Source organism: Ascaphus truei, chromosome 3 (genome assembly GCF_040206685.1).
Source record: "Ascaphus truei isolate aAscTru1 chromosome 3, aAscTru1.hap1, whole genome shotgun sequence".
Classification (NCBI taxonomy): Eukaryota; Metazoa; Chordata; class Amphibia; order Anura; family Ascaphidae; genus Ascaphus; species Ascaphus truei.
This window is the reverse complement of record NC_134485.1, coordinates 24,778,170-24,793,834: the sequence shown is the minus strand read 5'-3', so window position 1 is coordinate 24,793,834 and position 15,665 is coordinate 24,778,170. Positions and strand designations below refer to the sequence as shown.

Sequence of the window (15,665 nt, the reverse complement as noted above, 5' to 3'; positions counted from 1 at the left end):
TGACGCCGGGGGAGAGTCAGCTCGCGCTGGGGCGGCCGCGTGTCTCCTGCGTGCCGCCATTTCTTGCCCCTGCACACATTTGGGAGCCATGAAGTGCCCAGCCTGCCACTCTTGCCCCCCCCCCCTCCTGCCCCAGCCACATGGCACGGGGATATCAGTGCCAGGAGGGGAACCGTCTGCCGCCAGGAACCACCACCCGGTCAAGGTAAGTCACCCACCGTCTCCCACCCACGCACCCGCCGACTGACGCGCGCGCACACCCACCGACTGACGCACACACACCGACTGACGCACACACCCACCGACTGATGCGCGCGCACACCCACCGCGTGCACACCCACCAACTGATGCGCGTGCACACCCACTGACGCGCGCACACCCACCCACTGACGCGCGCACACCCACCGACGCGTGCGCACACCCACCCACCGACGCGTGCGCACACACCCACCGACTGACGCACGCGCGCGCATTACATCCCGGGCAACGCCGGGTCTCTCAGCTAGTACTAAATAAAAAGAACATCCACTTGTCACTTGTCTTGCCACATACCCGAGTAGCAGGAGTGTTGTGGTTAAAACACTGGCCTATGAGATGTAAGTCATTTTATATAATTACATAGCAGAAACACATACATATATTTCTTGAATGTTGTAGGAGAAAAAGTATTTTGCGGGAGAATATATAAGTAACAAGCGTTAAGTGGTAGAATCTTATTGTATAAAGTTTAGTCTGGATGCATGCTAAAGCGTAATCACTCCTTTTGTGGATCTGGGCCTTGGTTCTTAGACTATATGTGCAATGTTTATCCAAATTAAATGAATGTTTAACATTACTAGTGTTTGTATATGTTCAAAAAGAGACTAATAACATTGTTACTAATGGAATAAGTTCAATGCAACTCATACAAAAATAATTGTTTTAAGGATTATGCTATAATTCTCATCCGAGAATTTTAATGAAAATAAAATTTAAACACTGTAATATTGGTGATATTTTTTTTAAAATAATGCCAAACATAAGGCTGTGTCCATAGTTTAGCAGTCAGCGCTCCTCCGCGCTCACGCTGAGGCTCGTCTGTGCAATCAGGAGCAATTGCATGAACTAGCAGACGAGCCAGCGTGCGCGATCGGGAGGCGGGGGACTGACGTCACTGGGCCAATAGCCCGCGAAGTGCCGACATCAACGTCACGGCGCCGTGACGCTGCTTCGCTCAGATTGGACGTTTTCGGCCGACAGCGCGCACACAAACAGGTTCTGCTGTCGGCTGAAAATCCCTGCGCCTCAGCACGCCTGCGGGAGCCCCCTCTCAAGACATCCTCATTGAGGATGACGGGGCTCATCGCGGAGCGTGCACACGGCTCAGTGCTGACTGTCCTTCTATGGACGCAGCCTAACTTTGTTTCTAGCACTGTCAGTTTCAAGAGGTTGTACATCTTTCATTTATAAACAGAATTTTTGCCCTGAATAGCATGTACAGTAGTTTGAACAACTGTAACAGATTAACACAAACCCAGACTGAGCATTAGACGCCATGATACCTGGACTGTGCTTAGATTTCATTGTTTTCTTTTTTCTCTTTCGACCTGTCCGGCCTCGTTTAGATTTCATATTTGGATATCCTTCAAATTAAACTCGGCGCCTTAAAAATAAAAACATATGAAATATATAATGATTTTTTTTTAAAATTGTCAAAACTGACATTTTTATTTAATATTCTGAGAAGGCTAATATACTCTTGCATGTCTTTGAATTAGCAGAACCCATTTTAACCTCAGTATCTAGCTCTTCTGTGCCTCTTTGGCAAAAGAGTTATTGATTATAATAAAAATGTGTTCTTGTATAGCGCTGCTAGTTTTACTTAGCGCTTTACGGAGACATTTTGCAGGCACAAGTCCCTGCCCCGTGGAGCTTACAATCTATGTTTATGGTGCCAGAGGTACGGGGAGATAATGTGACTTGCCTAAGGTCACAAGGAGCTGACACCAGGAATTAAACCAGGTTCCCCTGGCATGAAACTCAGTGCCAGTCAGTGTCTTTACTCCCTGAGCCGCTCCTTCTCCTATGTTTATGTAAACTATCAGTAGAGAGAGCAATATCATGTTTTATATTTTTGTATGATCAAAAAGATAAAGAAAAAGCTCCCTATACGCCGCACTAGAGATCACCTATATCTATGTTAAAACTTAATATTTATTTGTAACCAATTAAAATGTGTTTATTGCAGCAGTAATGTGAACCAAAGTAATTAAAATGATTGAAATAAAAACAGAGAGGTGAGCTGTGTACCTAATAGAGATGACAGTGTAGATCAAAATCACTATTGTCAATTGGAGTGTCCCACCACTATATAATTATACTAGAGGTGGTAGTGATTATGCTACAGTATTATGTCATATGAAACCTACTCCTAGATGGTAGTGAGGGGTGTAACCTGAATTATTGTGTACACTTGGTTTGACAGGTGGATTCAATGATAGATCAGGTATACATACACATTTGTGCCAGACCGTCAGGTTCAATATTTAGTGAGCCTGTGGGTCTGTCATGGTGAACACTAGCAGTTGATGCAAGATCACAAAGTATGTGTCTTGTACTGTGAACCATGAACCATGCAATAGTTAAGGAGTAGTCAGAGTGTTGTGCTTCCTAATGAAGTCTCCGAAACACTCTGAAAGGAATAGGCAACAGACCTCTCCGATATTGCCAGCGTACTAGGTGGTAACGCTTAGCATGCCCTACATATGTTTCACCTGTAGTGGCTTCATCGGGGGCAAAGACAGAGTGATTCCCTTGCTTATTTATACACTTTATTGTTACCTTATTGGTTAATGGGTTAATGGGTTCCAGGCTCTGATTGGTCCTCAGACAAATGTATCACACCCATACTTCAGAAACACGAAGGAGAAGGCTCTGATTGGCCCTGTCAGATCACATGGCCAGTCACATATCTGTGTACTTCTGGTCATGTGTGCCAAAGTTCCTTTTCCAATGGTGGCTGGGAGTTGCGTCGCATCATCAGCGCGCGACATCCCAATAATTTCGGCAAACTGCAATGTGTTAAATGTCACTAGCTCTAAAATGACCGTATCCAGTGTAGAATAAGCTGTCACGGCATAATGTCATGGGGCTATACTGTATCCCTGGATTGATATGATTTGGATGTTTACTGCCCGTGATATCTAAAGCCTATTGGTGGGAAGTAGCGTCGCGTCATCAATGGGAGCTTTTTCTTTATCTTTTTGATCAACATTAACCTTTTCCCTGCCAGCACCACCTATACACTTTATTGCAGTTTATGTTCCTATATCACACAGGTTATATCATTTAGGGTTTTCCCTCCTTTCACATTAGTATAGTGCAAGGTGCACACATTATGACCTTCTGGTCATTCCACTCCCCCACTTTATATTTTTGAATATATAAAAAAAATTTTTTTAGCTCATTTCAACGTAAGTGCAAAATTGAATTCAGGATCCATGGTGCAAATGGAAATAATTTACTTGTGAAGGGAATGACGGTGGCTGGAGAGAGATATAGATATATATACGCACGCACACTTTTTGAGGTTTAAAAAAAAAAAATCTGGTGATATAATTCTTATATCAATATATATAATTATAATTCAATATCATGCACAATGAGGATGACCCTGCTAATTTAAAAAGTCGTACAATAACAACAACAACAACATGTGAATGGCATATTAAACTATTCTACTAAAAGAATCATGTAAATTTGTATGAGAAGAACGCGGCTTCCTGAATCTTAAGTGGTTTATCAATTTGTTTTGATAAATCACTGCACTCTTCAGACTTAATATTGCGGTCCTACATACAATCACTGGCACATGCTGAGAAATGACATGATACCTTCATCATGGGCTGCTATATACTGTAGATGATAGAGCTAGTTATATATCCCCCAACATTTGGGGAACATTTGCAACTAACTGACTTTACAATGCTACATTCTGAGCAGAAGACTTACACACACCGCCTGTTAGATATGATGCCAGATCTGCATATCACCCCCCTTCCAGATAATATCGCTTTACAGCTCGGCCATGCAAGTCTTGCATTACAACGTAACAGTGCAGTAAACACGTGGGACAGGCACGTTCCATTTCCGGGTTGGTTGATGCCCACGCCCCCTCGACCTATGATTGGTTCTTTTTCAGTGACCTCACAGGCATGGGATGTATTCCAGACGTGTTGCAGCCTCTATGCTGCTGTCCAGTGAATAGGAAGCTGCTCTCAGGCATTGGGACTAGTCAGGAGCTATTGGGGATTTGGTGTAACAAGAAGACACACAAACAATGGACCTGCAAACTGAGAAGATGCTGGTGTGGGGTACAATAATGATGGCGATTAAACCTCTTTCCAGCCGGGAACAGGCTTGCCATGGGTGCCATGGAGATGAGAGCAGGAACTTCACGCATCATTTCATTGCACCCATCTCCAAATATGTTCTTGTTTATAATTGTACCCCTTGAAACTGCTTCTCCCTTTCTCATGCACACGCTCTTTGGTATCTTAGCGCAATTTTGGATTGCTAGAGGTATCCACAGCCTGAAAATGCTAGCCTGGCATTTTATATTGGTTTTCCATCAATTCTATGCCAAGCTGCATACTCCATAAAGGGAGTTATGCAGTATTATATTATACTTCCAATAAGGTAAAAGGTCTCATGTAACACCCACACCAGCAAACATATTCTACCGGCCTGCGTTAGTCTGCGCTTATAGTGCCGGCGACGTCAGGCTGCGGACTATAAGCGCAGCCTTACGTTGTGCATGTGTCTGTGCACTCTGACTCTCCCACACATATAGGAACATTTCTTCAGTGTGCAAACAACTTACATAACATGCTCAGTCCCAGCTCCAGGGCTAGGGACCTACAGGAACTGACACAAGAGAGGACCAATCGGAAGAGTTAGGGGCGGGGCAGAGTGGGGGGGGGGGGCTGAGGACCAATCAGAAGAGGAGCAGGGCGGGACAAGAGGAGAAGACAAGGGCCTCCCTAAACTACAGGGGCTGAGCCACCCAGCACCATGTCACTTAGTACCTGGGTAATAGGGGAGTGACCCTCTTGCATGCACACTGCTGGGGGGTGGTCCTACATCTCATGTTACTTGGAGTCTTCTCATATAGTTACAGAAAGCCACAGACTGTTTCCTATCTGGCTGCAGTTCCCAGCACAGCAGGCTGCAGGCACCTAACCTCCCCACCACTCAGCATTGCAGGATGGCCAGTCCACGGGTGGCAATAGTGACAGGAGGCAACAAAGGGATTGGGCTTTCCATAGTGAAGTCCTTGTGCAAGCAGTTCCAGGGGGACGTGTACCTGACGGCGAGGGACCCCAAGCTGGGGGAGGAGGCGGTGAGCGCCCTGAAGGAGAAGGAACGGGTGTCCCCTCTCTTCCACCAGTTGGACATCACCGACCTGCAGAGTATCCGGGCGCTCCGGGGCTTCCTGAAGGACACGTATGGAGGGATCGATGTCCTCGTTAACAATGCTGGGATTGCTTTCAAAGGCAGGTTGGGTTTAACTTGACTTGCTGACAGTTTTTCTATTTTTAGGCCAATTATCTAACAACTAAATTCTAATAATAATAACAACCTTATTTCATATAGCGAGGGACAGGGATTTCCTTCCCTATTGTCTGATTTTGCTGCGCTTATTGTATTATTATAATTCCCTGTACGGTATTCTTTGTGAAGCGCTGAGTACACTTTTGGCGCTATATAAATAAAGACATACAATGGGACTCAAAATCACAATTACAGCACATAGGAATGTTACAGTATAGCGCGCGGTACGCAGCACATAGGAATGTTACAGTATAGCGCCCAGTACGCAGCACATAGGAATGTTACAGTATAGCGCGTGGTACGTAGCACATAGGATTGGTACAGTATAGCGCGCGGTACATTGGAATGTTACAGTATAGCGGTACGCAGCACATAGGAATGTTACAGTATAGCGCGCGGTACGCAGCACATAGGAATGTTACAGTATAGCGCGCGGTACGCAGCACATAGGAATGTTACAGTATAGCGCGCGGTATGCAGCACGTAGGAATGTTACAGTATAGCGCGCGGTACGCAGCACATAGGAATGTTACAGTAGAGCGCGCGGTACGCAGCACATAGGAATGTTACAGTATAGCGCGCGGTACGCAGCACATAGGAATGTTACAGTAGAGCGCGCGGTACGCAGCACATAGGAATGTTACAGTATAGCGCGCGGTACGCAGCACATAGGAATGTTACAGTATAGCGCGCGGTACGCAGCACATAGGAATGTTACTGTATAGTGCGCGGTACGCAGCACATAGGAATGTTACTGTATAGTGCGCGGTACGCAGCACATAGGAATGTTACAGTATAACGTGCGGTACGCAGCACATAGGAATGTTACAGTATAGCGCGCGGTACGCAGCACATAGGAATGTTACAGTATAGCGTGCGGTACGCAGCACATAGGAATGTTACAGTAGAGCGCGCGGTACGCAGCACATAGGAATGTTACAGTATAGCGCGCGGTACGCAGCACATAGGAATGTTACAGTATAGCGCGCGGTATGCAGCACATAGGAATGTTAGGCTGCGTCCCCGCCAGCACTGAGCGGGTGGCGCTTGACGCGTTAACTTACATATATATATAAGCTCACGCGGTGCGTGCGGCGCTCGTGAGTGGGCACACACGCTGACCCGCGTTCGGCGCTTACCAAAAAAACTATACTTCCCCCGTGCGCTCAGCTGGCCCGGAATGCCGTTACCCCTTCCCCGCCCCCTCCCCCCGCGCTTGCTTAAAGCGCGCGGTACGCAGCACATAGGACTAGGAATGTTACAGTATAGCGCGCGGTACGCAGCACATAGGAATGTTACAGTAGAGCGCGCGGTACGCAGCACAGGAATGTTACAGTATAGCGTGCGGTACGCAGCACATAGGAATGTTACAGTATAGCGCGCGGTACGCAGCACATAGGAATGTTACAGTAGAGCGCGCGGTACGGAGCACATAGGAATGTTACAGTAGAGCGCGCGGTACGCAGCACATAGGAATGTTACAGTATAGCGCGCGGTACGCAGCACATAGGAATGTTACAGTATAGCGCGCGGTACGCAGCACATAGGAATGTTACAGTATAACGTGCGGTACGCAGCACATAGGAATGTTACAGTATAGCGCGCGGTACGCAGCACGTAGGAATGTTACAGTATAGCGCGCGGTACGCAGCACATAGGAATGTTACAGTATAGTGCGCAGTACGCAGCACATAGGAATGTTACAGTATAGCGCGTGGTACGCAGCACATAGGAATGTTACAGTATAGCGCGCAGCACATAGGAATGTTACAGTATAGCGCGCGGTACACAGCACATAGGAATGTTACAGTATAGCGCGCGGTACACAGCACATAGGAATGTTACAGTATAGCGCGCGGTACGCAGCACATAGGAATGTTACAGTATAGCGCGCGGTACGCAGCACATAGGAATGTTACAGTATAGCGTGTGGTACGCAGCACATAGGAATGTTACAGTATAGCGCGCGGTACACAGCACATAGGAATGTTACAGTATAGCGGTACGCAGCACATAGGAATGTTACAGTATAGCGCGCGGTACGCAGCACATAGGAATGTTACAGTATAGCGCGCGGTACGCAGCACATAGGAATGTTACAGTATAGCGCGCGGTACGCAGCACATAGGAATGTTACAGTATAGCGTGTGGTACGCAGCACATAGGAATGTTACAGTATAGCGCGCGGTACACAGCACATAGGAATGTTACAGTATAGCGCACGGTACGCAGCACATAGGAATGTTACAGTATAGCGCACGGTACGCAGCACATAGGAATGTTACAGTATAGCGCGCGGTACGCAGCACATAGGGATGTTACAGTATAGCGCACGGTACGCAGCACATAGGAATGTTACAGTATAGCGCGCGGTACGCAGCACATAGGAATGTTACAGTATAGCGCGCGGTACGCAGCACATAGGAATGTTACAGTATAGCGCGCGGTACGCAGCACATAGGAATGTTACAGTATAACGCGTGGTACGCAGCACGTAGGAATGTTACAGTATAGCGTGCGGTACGCAGCACATAGGAATGTTACAGTATAACGTGCGGTACGCAGCACATAGGAATGTTACAGTATAGCGCGCGGTACGCAGCACATAGGAATGTTACAGTATAGTGCGCAGTACGCAGCACATAGGAATGTTACAGTATAGCGCGTGGTACGCAGCACATAGGAATGTTACAGTATAGCGCGCAGCACATAGGAATGTTACAGTATAGCGTGTGGTACGCAGCACATAGGAATGTTACAGTATAGCGCGCGGTACACAGCACATAGGGATGTTACAGTATAGCGCACGGTACGCAGCACATAGGAATGTTACAGTATAGCGCGCGGTACGCAGCACATAGGAATGTTACAGTATAGCGCGCGGTACGCAGCACATAGGAATGTTACAGTATAGCGTGTGGTACGCAGCACATAGGAATGTTACAGTATAGCGCGCGGTACACAGCACATAGGAATGTTACAGTATAGCGCACGGTACGCAGCACATAGGAATGTTACAGTATAGCGCACGGTACGCAGCACATAGGAATGTTACAGTATAGCGCGCGGTACGCAGCACATAGGGATGTTACAGTATAGCGCACGGTACGCAGCACATAGGAATGTTACAGTATAGCGCGCGGTACGCAGCACATAGGAATGTTACAGTATAGCGCGCGGTACGCAGCACATAGGAATGTTACAGTATAGCGCGCGGTACGCAGCACATAGGAATGTTACAGTATAACGCGTGGTACGCAGCACGTAGGAATGTTACAGTATAGCGTGCGGTACGCAGCACATAGGAATGTTACAGTATAACGTGCGGTACGCAGCACATAGGAATGTTACAGTATAGCGCGCGGTACGCAGCACATAGGAATGTTACAGTATAGTGCGCAGTACGCAGCACATAGGAATGTTACAGTATAGCGCGTGGTACGCAGCACATAGGAATGTTACAGTATAGCGCGCAGCACATAGGAATGTTACAGTATAGCGTGTGGTACGCAGCACATAGGAATGTTACAGTATAGCGCGCGGTACACAGCACATAGGAATGTTACAGTATAGCGGTACGCAGCACATAGGAATGTTACAGTATAGCGCGCGGTACACAGCACATAGGAATGTTACAGTATAGCGCACGGTACGCAGCACATAGGAATGTTACAGTATAGCGCACGGTACGCAGCACATAGGAATGTTACAGTATAGCGCGCGGTACGCAGCACATAGGGATGTTACAGTATAGCGCACGGTACGCAGCACATAGGAATGTTACAGTATAGCGCGCGGTACGCAGCACATAGGAATGTTACAGTATAGCGCGCGGTACGCAGCACATAGGAATGTTACAGTATAGCGCGCGGTACGCAGCACATAGGAATGTTACAGTATAACGCGTGGTACGCAGCACGTAGGAATGTTACAGTATAGCGTGCGGTACGCAGCACATAGGAATGTTACAGTATAACGTGCGGTACGCAGCACATAGGAATGTTACAGTATAGCGCGCGGTACGCAGCACATAGGAATGTTACAGTATAGTGCGCAGTACGCAGCACATAGGAATGTTACAGTATAGCGCGTGGTACGCAGCACATAGGAATGTTACAGTATAGCGCGCAGCACATAGGAATGTTACAGTATAGCGTGTGGTACGCAGCACATAGGAATGTTACAGTATAGCGCGCGGTACACAGCACATAGGAATGTTACAGTATAGCGGTACGCAGCACATAGGAATGTTACAGTATAGCGCGCGGTACGCAGCACATAGGAATGTTACAGTATAGCGCGCGGTACGCAGCACATAGGAATGTTACAGTATAGCGCGCGGTACGCAGCACATAGGAATGTTACAGTATAGCGTGTGGTACGCAGCACATAGGAATGTTACAGTATAGCGCGCGGTACACAGCACATAGGAATGTTACAGTATAGCGCACGGTACGCAGCACATAGGAATGTTACAGTATAGCGCACGGTACGCAGCACATAGGAATGTTACAGTATAGCGCGCGGTACGCAGCACATAGGGATGTTACAGTATAGCGCACGGTACGCAGCACATAGGAATGTTACAGTATAGCGCGCGGTACACAGCACATAGGAATGTTACAGTATAGCGCGCGGTACGCAGCACATAGGGATGTTACAGACACTGTCCCTGCCCAGATGAATTTCAAGCTATGTTTTTGGTGCTTGAGGCACAGGGAGGTACAAGGAAGTGAACCAGGTTCCCCTGCTTCAAACTCAGGTGTCATTGTTTACAGAGCCAGTGTCAGTTTAACACTATCTTTACTTTAACGCTTCGCTTATAGCGACAGCGACGTTGTGTCAAAACAAATGCATTGCCGCCGTCGCATGCGCTTATAGTAAGCGCGGAGCGACGGCTTGGTCGCGATCGCTGGAAGTCATCTCAATTTAATTTTTCCAGCAACCGCAGCCTGACTTCGCCGGCACTATAAGCGAAGCCTAAAGCATTTTAAATGAAAAACAATGATAAACAAACAAATGGTTTTGATGTATTGCATGTGCAGTACAGACATTGTGAGGTGAACACTGCAAATAGAAAAAAGGCCTCTTCATATTTTCTCTCCTGCACCTCCTGGGGTATAAGGACGGGCGTGTTGTATGCACATTTTCAAGCATTGGTGAAATGGAGGGGACCTAATTGCACATCACTATCCCTGACCCATAGATCAGCATAGAACGGTCTCTGCGGATCACTGATGCATACCACCTGGGACACTTGGTCTTTAACATATGGGAAAAAGAGGAACAGCACAGTTTATGTGCTTATTTTGATAGATTATGTTGAATTGTTGACTATAGCAATAAATATCCTTATTCTCTCTGTTTTATTAGGCAGTCTCCCTCATAATTCACTGAAAATTTCGAATGTTTCTACTTTGTCCCTGAAAAAAAACTCCCCTGCACTCATTGTTAGTCAGTGAAGGATGAAAAGATCTCCTCTTCCTATCAACCCTCATTGACGAGGTATCACAGGCTGCCTTTTTGCTGTTACCTTTGCCCACTCTCTCTGCATTGAACCATATTTCTTTTTATGCTCGTCCCCACTCTCCTGTTCCCTGTTCACCTAATTTAGTGTTTCTCAGGCCTTAGGACCAGGGCCGCCGACAGGTGGGTAAGAGCCGAGATAAGTGTCCCTGGCCCGGGGGCTGCGGGGGGCCCGGCTGCCGGTCCTCTCATTGCTGCCGTCTCTCCCCAGCTGCGTGCCACCCTCACTAACACTGGCCCACGCCAAGCTTCTGATATCGGCGCGCACCGGAAGCAAGCCGGGCCTAGCTTCTGGCACGTGCCGGTGTCGGACGTGGGACAGTGGCAGTGAAAGAGGCCCACAGCAGGGAAGAGCCAGGGCCAGGCGGCAACGAGAGGACCATCAGCAGGCCCGGCCTGAGACCATCCCCAAGGTAGGTAAGTTTGTATGTATTCAAGGGTTTGTATGTATTTTTTGGGGGGGCGGTTTCTTTTTGTATGTATTGGGGGGGGGGAGTTGTATGTATTTAGGGGGATTTTTTTTGTATGTATTTGGGGGTGGGACGAGAGGGAGGGAGAGAGGGAGTGTGGATTACGCATATAGCTTGATTTCTGTGGGCTGCTCTGGTGGTTGGGGATAACAGGGTCAAGGGAAGTACCTTGTGGTCCCTCTGGACCCAGGGGAACGGGCCTGAGGAAGGGGTTTTTCCCCGACACGTTGCCCCCCTGATTACGCTCTCTTTTCCCCCTATCGTATATGTTGACACCCCCCCTCTCACACCTTGTTGATTGTTTTCCCCACTCCCTGTGTACTTTTTCCCCTCACCACCCCCTTTGTAGGGTCTTATATTTACCTGCCAGTGCAACATCACTCCTAGTTATATTGTATGATCTTGTGCTTGCATTAAATTATATATTCTTTGGCATATACAGCTCAACCCCCTTATAACGCTGTTCTTGGGGTCCAAAGAATCACATCGCGCTATAAGCGGATCGCGTTACAAATAATGTACCATTGTATGCATTGCACAATAAAGTATTTAAGATACCAATAATCGTGTTGTAAAGTATTCAAAAATCTGAAAATTGGGAGCCACGTTTGCATCGCGTTATAAGCGGATTCGCGTTGTAAAGGATCGCGTTATAACGGGGTTGAGCTGTACTATGTTTTGAGCATACTATGTTTTGAGCATACTACTTGAGCATATGTTTTGAGCATACTACTTGCAATCTAAGAGGTTTGTTGGGAGGCTTACAGAGGCACCAGGTGAGGCAATGTGTGGATAAGGGCGGACATTTCAGTTGGAATGCTCCATTAATATGTCCATCCTAATATTTTTTAACCATACAGAAATCACTCCGTGAAGTTTGTCATATTGTATTTATCATATATGAATAGGCTGAAGCGAGAGTTACCTGCCCTCCCCCTTTCCCCTTTATCCTTAAATTTGTCATACAGTCATACCTCAGCTCAAGACGAGATTATCTCTTGCATATTAGAATTTGTCTGCCAATAGGGTATGGCTCACAAGGTCTCATCCAACAATCAGTACAGGCATACCCCGCATTAACGTACGCAATGGGACCGGAGCATGTATGTAAAGCGAAAATGTACTTAAAGGGAAGCACTGCCTTTTTCCCACTTATCGATGCATGTACTGTACTGCAATCGTCATATACGTGCATAACTGATGTAAATAACGCATGTGTAACAGGCTCTATAGTCTCCCCGCTTGCGCACAGCTTCGGTACAGGTAGGGAGCCGGTATTGCCGTTCAGGACGTGCTGACAGGCGCATGTGTGAGCTGCCGTTTGCCTATTGAGTGAGATGTACTTACTCGCGAGTGTACTTAAAGTGAGTGTCCTTAAACCGGGGTATGCCTGTACCTTGTATTTTTATATTCATGTGATTAGCTGAACTTCGGCATTAGAACATTTAATTGATTCTGCCGTTCCAGCAGTAACATTAACATTTCCCTTGTTTTTGATATAAAATCTTGTTTATTTCTCAAAGCACATTCACCCACCCGCATAAAAACATTTACACAAGTATTTGATAGCTCTCTAGTCACTATTTCCTGTGTGTCACATAAAAAATGTAGCCAGCACAAATAGTCTGTTAACCCTTTGCTGACAAGGATCTCTAGAAGAGAAAGACATAACGGTTCTTAGAAAAATAATAAAAAATAAACCCCTGAACCTAAGAGTTGCACGTTTCATACGTCTGTGCTATACACTTCAACCGGGAGAGACCGTCCTGAGCATCACCAGGTTATTACTGTTTGGTTCAGCATCAGGAAATTACATATTATGTTTTTTAATGTGATTTTTGTATATTGACAGTTGCCGACACTGCTCCATTTGGTACCCAAGCAGAAGTGACCATGAAAACCAACTTTTTGGGCACTAGAGACATCTGCAATGAGTTATTGCCACTTATGAAGCCAAACGGTAAGCTCTGTCTAGATAATGAACGTTGACTGACATTATTTTTAAGCTCTGTGACTTCCTCACTCATGCGTCGTTGGAGATGGTAACACCATTTTATATACACCAATATTTTGTTCTTGTGGCAGCACAATTAACAATACCAGGGCTAAGTGATTATCTCTCGTTTTGGATAATATTATGTATATTGCATTTGCACAGATTGCAGTATAATTTAACATTTTAGGTCAGTTCTGACCATCTCTAGGAATGTTTGAGCAGGTCACTGCTGGGTTTCTGTGAACAATTACAGTATATTTATTTCATTGGTTAACTGGATTTGTTCTGTTCCCATAGGTAGAGTTGTCAATGTGTCCAGCATGGTTAGCAGCAGTGCTCTTGGACGCTGCAGCCCAGAACTGCAGCAGACCTTTCGCAGTGACGCGATCACAGAGGACGAGCTGGTGAAGCTCATGGAGAAGTTTGTTGAAGATGCCAAGAAAGGGGTACACCAACAAGAGGGCTGGCCGAACACTGCTTATGGGGTGTCCAAAATCGGAGTGACCGTGCTATCCAGGATTCAAGCAAGGCTGTTAGATGAGAAGAGGAAAGGGGAGGGAATTCTACTCAACGCCTGCTGTCCAGGGTGGGTGAAGACAGACATGGCAGGTCCCAATGCCCCCAAGAGCCCAGATGAAGGTGCAGAGACACCTGTATACTTGGCTCTCCTGCCTCCTAATGCTGTTTCTCCCCATGGGCAGCATGTTAGTGAAAAGAAAGTTGTGAAGTGGTAAAAAAAATATGTAATGAGTGATAATGAAATCATACACTATATAAAAGATAGAATATCTGCATTTAACAGGTTGATTTGCAGCACTTGTTGGTATGACTAAACCTGCGCTTGATGATTTATTATTTTGTACAGAAATAAAGAATTATTCTGCTTAAACCCCTGTGTGGTTCTGAATAACAAAGTGTGTGAATGCAGTATTTTTATTATTAACACGAGAGCTATCAATAAAAAAAAAAAAAATCTCTTTCATTCGTAAATACGTCAAATACATTTGAGCAATTACATTCTGCTTTGTTTAGACATTATCTTATTTTAACAAGTAGACATAGGTCACTCTGATAATGTCACTAAACTCCCATCGGTAAAAAAAAATAATGATTTTCATATTCTCTTCAATGTTTAAGTATTTGCACATACAGTGTACATATTATCTGGGATATACTAAAACGGGTATCTATTAACATAAAGAAGCCCACCGCTCAGCCTGAAGTATAACTGTGGCCTTCCAGGTGCACCTAAGGGAAGGCTCGAACATAGGTAAATCCCCCGGGAGAAGGGAAAAGGGGGCTTTGTTTATAACAAACAAAAAAAAGAAACAGATACAAGTGCACTGTAAAGTAAATAAACGTGCACGAAAATGGGACAGTGAGAATAAAACGATCCGTATGAGGAGACACCGAGCAGAGCACCCCGTTGACACACTGGAGTTGCAGTAAATGGAAAGCATGGTTCGTCTAATTAATTTTCAGCATTTTAGTCTTCACATTAATTGCTTTGGCAGTTTTGTTAGACAAGCATCTCCACAGATTGCATTTGACGGAGCGTGAGATGCAGGTCCTTATTGAATAAGCCGTGATTCTGCTACCTGTGCTGGAGGGGGAATCTGCTCCGTTGAAATCAATGAAAAGCAGATCACCTTGCATTTGGAAATGTCTATACAAATACAAGTCAGTGGTTAGGAAGTACAGCTCATTAGCTTTGCCAGTTCTATGATGTATCTAGAATGTACACAACAGAGGCACTAGGGTTGGTTCACATGGGAAAGCTGTTGATGGTTACTACCAGCCGTAATGATTGATTAGGGCAGAGTTTAGTAAATATTGAACCCAGAGAAACCATAAGGGTTTGGGGATCATTTACTGATACGGCCCGACCAGTTCTTCATTTGTTAATTCATTTTTTACGTCTTTTAGGTGCTGATTGTCAACGAACCAACTCATGAAGTTTGTTCTGCTCCATAGACATCTAGGGTGTTGTTTATCAAACTCGCCCAGTGTCAAACTTCTGGCAAAAATACGACACCAGTTTTATAAAAAAAAAAAAAAGAGCATAGGTTGAACTTGATGGA

General features: G+C 45.8%; 2 protein-coding genes across 5 annotated transcripts in view; one reads left to right on the top strand and one right to left on the bottom strand.

Annotated features, from left to right (window-relative positions):
- The window catches only part of SETD4 (SET domain containing 4), a 52,800-nt gene that overhangs the window by 23,592 nt on the left and 13,543 nt on the right, over window positions 1-15,665 (bottom strand). For 2 of the 4 annotated variants that reach the window (XM_075593800.1, XM_075593801.1), the window contains exon 2: window positions 1,542-1,642. In XM_075593800.1, the coding sequence (XP_075449915.1) occupies window positions 1,542-1,611 (70 nt within the window). In that variant the 5' untranslated portion in view covers window positions 1,612-1,642. Of the gene's footprint in view, window positions 1-1,541; window positions 1,643-3,990; window positions 4,168-15,665 lie in introns of those variants that run through there. The other 2 variants (XM_075593799.1, XM_075593798.1) reach the window with 2 other exon arrangements.
- Window positions 5,019-14,473, top strand: LOC142491350 (carbonyl reductase [NADPH] 1-like). Its single transcript, XM_075593803.1, has 3 exons — window positions 5,019-5,534; window positions 13,441-13,548; window positions 13,882-14,473. The coding sequence occupies exons 1-3, from the start codon at window positions 5,246-5,248 to the stop codon at window positions 14,316-14,318; spliced, it is 834 nt and encodes a 277-aa protein (XP_075449918.1). The 5' UTR covers window positions 5,019-5,245; the 3' UTR covers window positions 14,319-14,473.

Coding starts and splice junctions, on each gene's coding strand:
- LOC142491350 (XM_075593803.1), top strand. CDS start 5,246: ATGGCCAGTCCACGGGTGGCAATAGTGACAGGAGGCAACAAAGGGATT. Junction 5,535..13,440: donor TGCTGGGATTGCTTTCAAAG/GCAGGTTGGGTT, acceptor GTATATTGACAG/TTGCCGACACTGCTCCATTT. Junction 13,549..13,881: donor GCCACTTATGAAGCCAAACG/GTAAGCTCTGTC, acceptor CTGTTCCCATAG/GTAGAGTTGTCAATGTGTCC.